At 37.6% G+C, this 12,684-nt stretch overlaps 1 protein-coding gene across 1 annotated transcript in view; it reads left to right on the forward strand.

The window, feature by feature from the left end:
- The first annotated feature begins 2,601 nt into the window (after window positions 1–2,601).
- The window catches only part of dkk3b (dickkopf WNT signaling pathway inhibitor 3b), a 23,286-nt gene continuing 13,203 nt past the window's right edge, over window positions 2,602–12,684 (forward strand). The window contains exons 1-2 of the mRNA XM_037683152.1: window positions 2,602–2,628; window positions 3,999–4,052. Coding sequence (XP_037539080.1) covers window positions 2,602–2,628; window positions 3,999–4,052 — 81 coding nt within the window. The remainder of the gene's footprint in view (window positions 2,629–3,998; window positions 4,053–12,684) is intronic.

Here is a 12,684-nt window from a genome sequence, read left to right on the forward strand (position 1 = left end):
GGATTATTATTTAATATATGTAAATAAAGGTCTAAAAAATAAACTAATATATGTTAATAGTTTATTTTTTAGACATTTATATTGTACATTTACAGCTGTTTACTATATGTGCCTGTGTGACAACTGGGACAAAGCTTTGACTCAGAAATATATTTTTGTTATTACTTTATTGAAAGAAAAAAAATATCAAGATATATTTCGTATATCGCGATTTATCTTGAAAATATTAAGATATTCATTTTGGTCCATATCGCCAAGCCCTAGCTGGATTTGAACAAGGAATGTAAGTAAATACTAATGATTTTGGTGCAAGATATTAAAGTGAGAAGGAGTTATAACAGAGTAGTTTGGTGTATTTTTTTCTTCTCCAAGGCAGCGCAGAGCAGCAGAGTGTTGGAGAGAGTGGAGTGGGGGGAGCAACATTATCCACCACCAGGCACAATGGTGGCCGCCATTTGAGGAAACTTTACTTTTAAGCAAATAAAAAAAAAAAATTGAAATCAGTTTTCTCAAATAATTGAGGTGGTTGGTTTTTTAATTATATTTTTCTTCTTATCTACATTTAAAATAATTGACGTTGCTGGAAAAAGCGGCTGTTACTGAATTTAAGACTTTCATTTTATACCCTTTTTCAATTTTCCTAAAGTACAGAGGAAGACAAAACAAAAAAAAACTAAGTAAACACTTGAACTGCTGAAAACTTCAACTCAAGGGGGAACATTTTAGTGAATATCTGACCACATCAGACAGTTCCATAGCTCAAAGAGACACACCCGTACTTAACCCTGAGATAAGAGGCTGTAAGAGGGACCACACTCCCATCACTGACATTTTTCTTATTCCCTGGACGGCTGACTGCAGAGCAGAGAAGTGGGTCACTGATGACAGGAAGTACAGACACATTAAGCTATTTCTGTCTTTGTCACTGCAAATCTGCACAAGTCTGAGTTACTTTAATTGACACATGTATTACAAATTAAAACTAATTTTAATAAAAAGGTTTATTATTGAGGGCAGCACGGTGGCGCAACTGGTAGAGCTGCTGCCTCTCAGCGAGAAGGTCCTTGGTTCAAACCCCGGTCCAGGGGCCTTTCTGGGTGGAGTTTGCATGTTCTCTCCGTGCATGCGTGGGTTTTCTCCGGGTGCTCCGGTTTCCTCCCACAGACCAAAAACATGCATGTTAGGCTGATTGGTAACTCTAAATTGTCCCTAGGTGTGAGTGAGAGAGTGAATGGTTGTTTGTCTCGTTTGTCTCTATGTGTCCCTGTGATGGACTTGCGACCCGTCCAGGGTGTACCCCGCCCCTCGCACAGTGATTGCTGGACATGGGCACCAGCGACCCCCGTGACCCAAAATGGAATAAACGGGTAAAGATAATGGATGGAGATAATGGATGGTTTATTATTGACAGTAAAAATAACCCAAACAGGAAATGATTATTAGAAACAAAAACAGACAAGAACCATCATCACTGAGCCTCTAAAGGACATTAAAAATATCACATGATGACCAGTACGTTACATTTTTGGCCTTTGATACAAATAATTGCTTCTTATGTAATGTTTTTTTAAATATATGTTGTATTTAAGTGGCTCTGAACAAAGCATCTAACAAAACCTCCTCACACTGAGACTGAAGAAAGAACAGCCTCTGATCTTACAGGAAGATATGATGAGAATAAGGTCAATGGTTGCATTTAGAAACTGATGAATGAGACTTCTGTAGGAATCTGCGGGCAGAAATCTTGATTTAAATCAAAAATACTGTCTCCAACTGTCAAACATCAGCAAAGGAAAAATTATTTTCATCCAGTCAAATGTTTTTGATGTAAAGATCAGAGGACAGTTGAGAATTTTAGATAGACACAATTTAAATGCATGAAAATCACTTCAGATTCACACAGAGGGAAAAAATCTAAACCATTTTCAAGCAAAAACTGTTAAACTGAAAATAACTTTTCCTCAAATTTAGGGAAGTGCCTCAATCCAAACACACAAAAAAAGCTAAATGTAAAGTCAAATGTTCTTATTTGAACATCTTTTTAAATTGTATTTGTAACTCAAGTCTTTGTGATAAGAGTGTATTTTCCCAGAACGCTGCCAAACTATTTGATCAGGCATAAACCATTTGTATTAACCTGCCAGCAACAGCAAAAGATCACCAAGTAAGTTGTACCGATCATCTCTGACAATGGATTAGAAAATAAAAATAAAAAAACATTTAAAAACAAAACTACTAGTCTTCTATTCTGTAGCTGAAGATGTTGCGCTTCCCATCCTGGGAGGTTTATAGAAACAAAGCTGGTGTGGAGTTGTTTAATCAAACAATCGTAGAAAGGGGTGACTAAAAACTGATCTAAAACACCACTGATGCATTGAAATGTCCACAAAATGATGTTCATACGTACCACAGAAGAAGAATGCTGCCTTTAAGATCTCTAATTAAATGGAGTTGACCTTTCAGATGTCTCATAAAGAAGGTAAGATAACAAGGTGTGTGTGCAGCAGGCAATCAACAGGGAGTGCTGATTAAATTATTCCTTTATCATTATCAGATCACACAGGTTGTTTCCGTGAATACAGTTTGATAATAAAAGGCATGATGGAGATTGTGGTGTTTGGTACAAAGGTTGTATGGGAGAGTTGGTAAACAGAAATGACCTTAAAAGGAAAGATTTGGTAGTGAGGCTTATAAGTGGCAGTGGTTTAGCTGCTAAATTTCTCCAAAGCATATTTTTGTTTTTGGATGTGATGTGGAGTCAGTATACGTGCCACCAGATCTGTGGCCATTTCTGGCTGATTCCATGGCTGCTTCTGACTTTTTCATACAGTTCGGTGCAAAGAAAAGAAAGAACAGTATGGAGCACAACAAGAGCAGGTGTTGAAATAAATGTCTCAATTTGCCAGCAAACATCATTCTGTTAAAGAATGAACAATAACTTTTGGAATAGGGAAAAACAATCTCTTCCATTTTTTTCCCAAATAAAGAGATTTGATTAAAAAAGAAACAAATTTACTTGACGACACTGAGATCTCGGCCATTGAAAAACTGTTTTTCAGAACTTGTGAAGCGTCACTTAGTTTGTGGTATAAAACATTAAAATGAAAGTATAAGTCTGACTCGCCAACTCTGGCCCAGACCTGTGGAAGAGAACTGAATATTGAGATTACTGAAGAAATGTGGAGTATCTGGAACTCTGCCAGGAAAAATACTATTTGTAATCGCTCCTGGGCTCTGCAACTTAAATACTGCGTAGAGCTCACTTGGACCCAAACCAGGTAGTTTAAACCCGGGTCTTCTTCACTTTGCCCTAAATGTAAAATGCATGAAGGCAGCCTCACACACTGCCTTTGGTCATGCCCCAAGATCCAGGTATACTGGGAATCTATTCTGGTTGAAATCAGGAAAATTATCCAAATTAACATCTGTCTTGATCCAGTTTCTCTCCTCCTTGGTCTATCAAGTAAACATGTTGTATTAAAAACAAAAACTTGAATAAGTTGTATAATATTCTAACCTTTTGTGCTCGAAAGAATATTTTACTGCAATGGATTTCCATTAAGTCGCCTACTGTTTTTGGGTGCAGGAAGCTTATTTTGGAATACATCACTTGACTTTCCAACATGCCTCGTCCACTCAACGACTGATATTTTCAGATGCATATGGAAACCCTTCTTGGACTTTACTGAAGAACACGTGCCCACCATCTTGTCTCGAGCATTTATTAACTCTTAGATTGGACAAAAAAAAAAAAAAGATGAAAATATGTAAACCCCCTAACTTTCTTTGGTTTCTCTTTCGGACTGCGCTGCTGAGCTTTTGTTTTGTGTTGTGTTTTGTTCTTAAAAACGGAAAATTAAAAAAAATGTATTTATTTAAAAAAAGAAAAGAAAAGAATGAACAACAGATAAACCTCTGGGTTCATTCTCTCAATGAGGACTAATCAGGTTGTTAAGTCACTTCAAGGGCTGTTGTGTTGATTTCTGTTTCCCGTGTAGGTCAACCCCGTCAGCTCAGCACAAAACCTGCTGCACAAAGTCATCGATCTGTGTGTACGGTTTACTAACCCGAGGATAATGACTTCGCAGATCTTTATGTTTATCGCAACACGTGTCACTTACAGGGCTCTGTACAAAGTTTGAGTCATCCCTAGTTGTTACATTGTATTTTACTTTTATTAGCCAGATTTTTGTGTAATCCTGTAAAGTTATCCTTGCTAATAATTGACTAAACTTTCTGACATTTTTCTTTGGGTTTCGGGTTATATGTTCCATTCATTTAGTAAGATTTGTTTTCCTGTATGCTCCGATGAATCAAGAAATGTATTGATGTGTTAAACGTTTGCAACTCAAATGAGATATTCTGATTTTAGTAAAGTTCCTACACATTTCCCCGTGACTGCTAATGATTTGCATTGCTTTTATCTCTTTTTTTGGTAACTGACACTAAATGAAATGTATGTTTGGGAAAGAAAAACATTTTCCATCCCATCTTAGTGATACAAATCACAACAAGTTCAAACTGGAGCCCTTCTGCTGAGACTAATCTTGCTGTTGAGTAAAGGCTCTACAGCACAGATTACTGCTGCGCGGCTTTAACGCCATATGTTTAGTTGGGCTCAGAGAAGCTTTAATTGGTTCACGTGAGCCATGAAATCAAACTCTTAATCCTCCCAGTGCAGTAATTAGGGCTCAGATTACACCTTCAACCTGCTGGTGTGTGCACATTGCACAGCAACTGAATGACGCAACTACAGTGAGTTTAAGAGGGTTTTGAGTTGAAACTACTTGTTTGACCATCAGGCAAAAAAAACCTGCTGGATGTGATATTTTAATATTCTGGCAATTTGTGTTTGTTCCACAGTTTTAAAATAAAAAGATTGTCTAGACTTTATGTTTCTCTAAGCCTTTCAACTTATGAAGCAGGATTTGGACCCCTGCATGTCCTGGAGAGGTATATGGGATTTTAGCGGATGACAAAATTAGACCCCTGTGGTGAATGTGTGCAGTGTTGTATCTTTGCCAAATTCGCCAAAAAAAAACAAACAAAAAAACCACTGAAATTCAGTCAAATGGAGAAATCTGTAAACTTGAAGTTAACGCCACAAAAGAAAAGTGTTTCAGAAACATTCAAGGCCAGATACAACAACGGTTTGACCAGAAGAGTTTAAACTTATTGTAATTTTTTTCAGACTGAAACAGAAACAAATTAGCTTAAAGTCTACAGATTAAAACTCAATAAAGGTTTATTGAGATTTTAAAACTGCAAAAGTTTACGAAAAGTAAACGGAAAAGAAGCTTAATGTGCTTAAAGATTGTTCCTTCTCAATAAATCACTGATTTACCACATTCCATGTCATATCAGTGGTTTTTAACAGCTAAATATGTGAAACTAGCATTCCATAAAGGAGCAGATACCTACCTTGCTTGCTAATGGTTTAAACAAAGATCCTGCCTGATCTGTTAGCGCTTCGAGTATTTTGGGCGGAAAACTCTCAGCTCCTAAAGCTAAATATAGGATTATTTTTCAACAATTACAAAAGACCTCATCTGCTTAATGAATATCAAACTGACCACTAAAAGTGAGAAGAACTCCTGAACAACTCAAGCCTTCAACTGGTTGGAAAATCCTCTGACACGCTCAAACCCAACTTGGCCTTTCTCATCTGACAGCAGTCCATCAGGTCAGCCGGTAGCGGTGCCGCCTGGCCCCCTGGGTGTATTTTTGTCCTGCTGCTTCCCCCCCTCTAAACTGATATATGCACTGACACCCCCTTATAAGTCAAACGCTTATTCCAGGAAGTGACAGCTTGTGCAGCAACTTTTTTCTTTGCCCCACAGGCACCAGTAAGGAGCAAACGCCAGCATGGAATGGTCTGAGATTAACATCTCGAGGGTTCGGAGCAGAGGGAGAAGATAAAAGCAAACTGGAATTCCACAGACAACCGTTAAAAGATTCAATGGAGTTATGATGTTTAAAAAAAAAAACATTTAAAATATCTCTGATAAGTCCATAGAACTGACACAGACAGCACCGGCTCGGTGTACTTTAGGAACATTATTTTTATATTTTCAAACAGCTGCTGCTCTTAGACTTCAGACATTTGTAAAGCAATTTCTTATTTGTCATTCAGTATGTCTGGATATTCAATGAAGCATCAAGCCGAGATGGGGTAGAGGTAGGGCAGCTGACTCAGGACCCGAAAGTCCCAGGTTCGATCCCCAACCGTTCCCACATGTTGTGGTGTCTCTGAGCAAGACACCTAATCCCTAATTGCTGCCTGGGCAGTTTACCACTGCTCCACCTGGGTGTATCCCAGGTGTGATGGGTTAAATGCAGAGAACCAGTTTCACCATTTGTATGGGAACATACAATGATGACAACACAGCACTTTTAGTAATTGGAAATTGATGCTAAATCCAGAGTTGGAAAAGTGTCTCCAACAATGTGTCCAATCTCAGATTTGCTGGTTGTTTTCACCCTTGTAGAATTAAGGAGGTCATGGGAGTTTGACTCGTGTGTCTACAAGCATTTTATCAGCTAAAACAGTTGCTAATGTTTTTAGTCTGCTTTTGAGATCATCTAGTCAGATTTGTTCCGTCTCAAACTTGTACTAAACGCTGACAAAACCAAAGGGATGTTGTTTTCAAACAGGAAGTCGGTACCAGCAGTCCTTCCTTCTATTTTATCTGCGAATGGTGTTCCTATTGAATGTCAATTCTTACAAATACTTGGGTATTTTGGTCGATTTGCATCTCTCTTTTAAGCCTCATGTCGAAAACTTGGGAAAGAAACTGAAAATTAAACTGGGTTTCTTTTTCAAAAATAAATCCTGTCTAACTCTGAACGCTAGGAAACACCTTGTAACTGCGACTTTCCTTGCCTTCATTGACTATGGTGACATTATTTACATGAACGCCCCTACAAGCACCCTGCAGATGCTGGATGCTGTCTATCATGGTGCGCTAAGATTCATAACTGGCTGTACTGTACCCATCACTACATCATGTATTCACTGGTTAACTGGTCATTATTAACTTCACGCAGACTCTCTCTGGTGCATTTTCATCTTTAACTCACTCCTTGGTCTGCTGCCTTCATATATCTCCTCCTACATGTCACTACGTGAGTGCAGCTACAGCGTGCGCTCTCAGGACATTATTACTTGCAGTGCCCCCTCAGTGTGGACCGAACTTGGCAAAAGGGCCTTCTCCTACTCTGCTCTTGTTTCCTGGACTATCTTGCAAATAGATCTGAAGCTCTCAACCTTGACCTCTCTAAGTGACTTTAAACAACTGCTAAGTTCATGGAAAAAAACAATGCAGACATGTTCCTGTTTTTAGTGTTTTATATCGCTTTATAATGGAGCTGTTTTTTAAAATCATTTCTTCCATTTACTTTTCATTTTTATGCTTTTTTATGACTGTCTACTGTTGTTATCTGAGTTCTTCGTTTAAAACAGGTCTCTCTTGTAAATGAGTACTCGAGGCTCAATGAGACTAACCTGTATAAATAAAGGTTCAATTGAAATTGCATGCATCTATAGAAGGCTGGATTCCACCAGGGCTGTCTGTTGTCTCTGATCCTGTTCGTGGCGTTTGTGGACAGGATGTCAAGGTGCAGTAGTGAATAGGAGTCAGTAGCAGTCATCTCTGCTGTTTGCAAATGATGTGGTTCTGTTGGTGTCTTCGAACTAGCCTTTAGCGTGTGCTGCAAGCAGATTGCGGCTGGGATTAGAGTCAGCTCCTCTAAGTTTGAGGTCATGGTTCTCAACCTTAAAAAGGTGGAATGATCCTTTGGAGTTGGGGCGAGTCTTTGCCTCATGCGAATGAGTTCATGTATCTGGGAGGCTTATTGTTGAGTGATGGTAGGATGGAGCAGGAGATCTGGAGGGTGCTGATTTGGTCCATCTCTAAAGAAACTGAGTCAAAAGTCAAAGCTCTGTATTTACTGTTCCATCTTTGTTCTAGCCCTCATTTATAAGATGTGGGATGTGACCAAAGAGCAAGATCCTGGATAGAAGCAGCTGAAATGAGCTTCCTCTGTAAAGTGGCCAGGCTCAGCCTTAGAGATAAGGTGACGAGCTCTGTCATCCGGGGGTGAGCTCAGAATAGAGCCGTCACTCCTCTTCATTGAAAAAAGTCAGCAGATGTGTTTCAAGTAGCTGAATAGGATGTCTACAGGTGGCTCTGGAGGAGCTGGATAGTGTCGTTGAAGACAGGGTTGTCTGGGTGTCCTGTGACCCCAGAAACCACAGAAAATGGATATTTCTAAATCATTCAAATTTTTCAAAATGCTCAAATTTCTTTTTGTTTATTTCACATACATTAAAAGTCTTGACAGCTCTTTGAGCATGAAGAGCCACCAGATATCTTTATCTAACAATGACATTCAACAATCTAGTTTTCTTCATTTTTTGTGGATAAGCGCTTCATGTCAAGCGATGTCAAAACTTCAGACATGACTGTTTTACTGACATTGGTTTCAAGCTCAAGGCTGAACTCTGCAGAAATTATTAACCTTTACAAAATCTTTGACATTAAATCAGGATGAACCAAGATTTTTCTATTTCTATTTTCTGTTGTTTGACATCTCAATTTTGGCCTTTTTTTTGTGGAAATAACCAGAACAGCTAAGATGAAGAAAAAACATAAGCGTGCAAATAATTTTTGGGCTCAATTACAGAAAAAAAATAAATACAACCAAAAACATAAACAGTCGTTCTGTATGTGTCAAGGTTTTTAATGGTCAGTACGAACTCTACCTGTGAAATTTTGGTTTAAGTGCCAACCACTGCTGAATATTAGGCTGAACACAAACCCTATGGGGAGCCTTGATATCCCAGCTCAGAAATAATATGCCCAAATGAAGTTGAGTGTTTCTCAGCAATTACAAACTGTCTGAATTATCTTGATATATATAAAACGTTAACATTTGTGAGATTCCATTAGAAGTGTAAGCATCACAGCAGATGCTACTGTTTCACAGAAAATGAGGATTGAACAGATGCACGATATTGGATTTTTGGCTGATATCCGATATGCCAATATGTTAAAACGTATTCGCCCGATAACCGATACCAATACTGATATTTTTCCCTATACACCTACTTACAGAGACTATATAACTTTCTCTGCTGTGGAATTAAAATACTACATTATTCTGCATGGTCTTTGTCATTGTGGCCTGCTACCAAACGCAGTTGTCAAAAAGAGGGATGAAAATGATGCAACACTTCAACTTGGATTATGTTTAATGTCAAATTTATTCATGACTTTTACTCTCTCTAACACAATGACAACACTCGAACAGTGCAAATTTGTAAATTTCCACAAATCTAAACTCAACTTGTTCACACCTGACAAGTGAAAAGTGCATAAGTAGTAGTGCATTGATATATAAACTTGACAGTTTCTAAAATTAAAAATAAACTTGAAACGCCTTTTATATCAGTGAGTTATACTGATGGAATGGCCGATGTCTGATATTTAACTTTATTGCTAATACTGGCCGATACTGATACCATGCCGATAATATCATGCATCCCTAGATTGAACACAGAAAAAAACTATTCCTATATAATATAAACCCCCTTTGAAAATATGAAGAAGACTAGAAAACAATACATTCACATGTAGACATTATCTGTGCAAAGGTTCATGCTGCTCAAGTAAACTACAGCAAAGTAAAAGATGTTTTAGTAAAGAAATAGCATTTGGCACAGAACGGCACAGTTTGTCAACAAAATGACATTCACCCGGCATAGCTTTGCAGACAAAGCCAAAGTTTCTAACTAAAGGAGAACATGACACCATTAAATGACACTGTGTGTAATTGATTCACCCTCACTTGCATCTTCAGATATGTGAGGACGTGCTGTCTGAGCAAAAGTACAAAGCTAGAATTACACAGCTGTGAAACAAGTCAGGAACAAGTGAATAAATCTGACTGCAGACAAAGTATTTGACAGCTATGAAGAAGGGTCATTAATCAAACATGAATATGTATTGAAGATAATATCATTCACTGAAATTGAGATTTACTAATTAAGATTTTGTTCATAGCATTATTGGTAGGATCTAATGGTAAATGGTTTACTTTGATAACCACACAATCCTTGTTGTAACTTCTAAAACTTTTACACAAAAATAACAAAATGTAAATTTAATGTTTGTTACAAGCCAATATCATTTTGGTCCATAGATACAGTACATATTCATGGAATTATGCACAATTATAATGCATTTATGGCTTATTTCTGCTTATAGGTTGTTATTTTAATAATCAAAATAGCTCCTAAACTAAAAATATTATCCTTTGGAAATTTGTAAGTATTTTATATAACAAGCTGGGGATTTAATTTCAGGAAATGTCAACTCAAGGTCACGTGATCTACAAAGTCAATTTCAAGGTCATAGGAAGGTCAATGGACCTTAATCTGGCATCAGAAAGGTTTGGAATCCTGATCAAATTCCCTTTCCAATGACACCAGGTTTGTGAACACTGACCCAGTGGTTCCTGGGATTATTTTGGTGGAATAACAGCGACCACAACCATTTTTGTCAAAAATTGAAAACAATAGGGGACTGGATCTCTGGAACCATTGGTCTGATTGACTTAAAATTTGAGATATGGGATTGCAATGAACAAATATGCCAAGTTTAATCAAAACCTGAGATGGTCGGTTTAAATTTTTCTTTTTTGGGGGATGGATTTGGAATGGACTGACCCTTCTTTCACATCAAAACCAGTACCTCTTTTTATTTGAGAAAGCTTGTGTTAATGTCAAAATGAAAGGCGTGAGACGAATAATTGATGCTAAAATCTTATATTAAAAAAAGTTTTAAAAAAACAACAACATTAATTATCAGATCCAAAACACGTCCTAGTCTAACACATATCTGGCTGAAAGTCTAAGCTCCTTTCATTAAAAATCAGAGTAAATCCCTTTCCCCAACGAGCATTATTGCACCATTTGGTTGTTTCTCTTCCTCCAGCTCACTGTACGGGCGGTCGGTTTAAAAACATTTACTTTAATAAATATCAGGTTTCCTCTGCACCTTCACGTCTCGGCTTGGCCACCTCTGACCCAAAGTTTGTACACCAGCAAATACGTAACAAAACTGTAAACTAACTTAAATAGATTTAATAGGATTTTTGGTATTTAGACTTTGGCTCATGAAGAAAAAGCTTTTATACCATTGCATTTAAGTAACAGAAAACACAAATAAATATAACCCAAAAGTTAAAAATCCTGCTAAGCAGAAACCATTTGTCTGGTGTTTGAAGAAGCCATGATGCAGTCAAGAGATAAAACTAATGAAAACATTAAAACTATTTCACTCAGAGTTTCACCAATGATTTGTACTCTGGCATTTAACTCTTTCTTTGCTTCTGACAGACACAATCATTCAGTAACAGTTTGCTTCTAACGGCTCTAATCGAGTTCTAATTTAGGTTAATTTGTTATTTTACGATAAAACCCCATCCAACTTCTGAAACAATAATCCCTGACAGCAGTGGCGAGTTGAGCCACTTCTGCCTGACTGGATTTCAGGTCTCAAAAGACATGGAGTCACTTGCTTCGTACAAGAACCAGCTTAGTGGAGAAAAGTGCAAATACTTCATAATGACATCAGGGAGAAGGTGCTGAAGCCAGAGGCCTAAAAAGTTTTCTACAGATTTAATGGCTGTTCCAAGAGGGAATGTTTAATGAAACCATGAATAATCCCGTTCACAATTACACATCCATGCAAACACAGAAGAGGGCCTAAAATAAAAGAAACAAACCGCTCACTGGCTGTTTATAAACTACAGTCGTTTCAAATTTTATAGGCCAAAATGCTCACAAAATGCGTCGAACATTAAGAAACTGCTTTTTTAAAATCAAACAACAAAATGCAACAAACAAACTCAGAAATCAGATTATATTTTGTCCCGCTTTATATGTTGTTCAAAGCCACAAGAATCAAGTTTAATAAATTATAGATTTTTATTTAGCTTCTATAAATCAAACGGAAATAGAAAAGGTTGCAGTTTCTGTAAGAATAAAAAGCAAAGTGAATGCTAAGAGCTGGTAAAAAAAAAGGGAAATCAAATTTAATATTAAATGATAAAGAAAATATACTAATAAGATTTGAAGAAAATGAACAGACACTTGGAGGAGGATGAAAAACGGAAAAACAGAAAGATGGAAAAAGGCCAAGGAGATGTCAAAAAACAAAACAAAAGCATAAAAAGACAAAAACAAAGCAAAAAAACTATGCATGAGAAAACAAAAACACATGTAAAGCATTAAAAGACAAAAAAGGAAACATACAGAGACCATCTATCCATCCATCCATCCATCCATCCATTATCTTTACCCGAGTCTTCGTTTTTTTGTTTGTTGTTGTTTTTTTTTTTTTTTTTTTTTTTTTTTTTGGGGGGGGGGGGTTCACAGGGTTCACTGGTGCCCATATCTCCAGCTATCACTGTGCAAGAGGAGGGGTACACCATGGACAGGTCTCAGTCCATCACAGGGACACAGAGACAAAGGACACAAACAACAACCTCTCTCTCTCTCTCTCTCTCTCTCTCTCTCTGTCTCTGTCTCTGTCTCTGTCTCTCTCTCTCTCTCTCTCTCTCTGTCTCTCTGTCTCTGTCTCTCTGTCTCTGTCTCTCTCTCTCTCTCTCTCTCTCTCT

This window comes from Nematolebias whitei, chromosome 10 (assembly GCF_014905685.2).
Source record: "Nematolebias whitei isolate Nwh7 chromosome 10, NemWhi1, whole genome shotgun sequence".
Taxonomy (NCBI): Eukaryota; Metazoa; Chordata; class Actinopteri; order Cyprinodontiformes; family Rivulidae; genus Nematolebias; species Nematolebias whitei.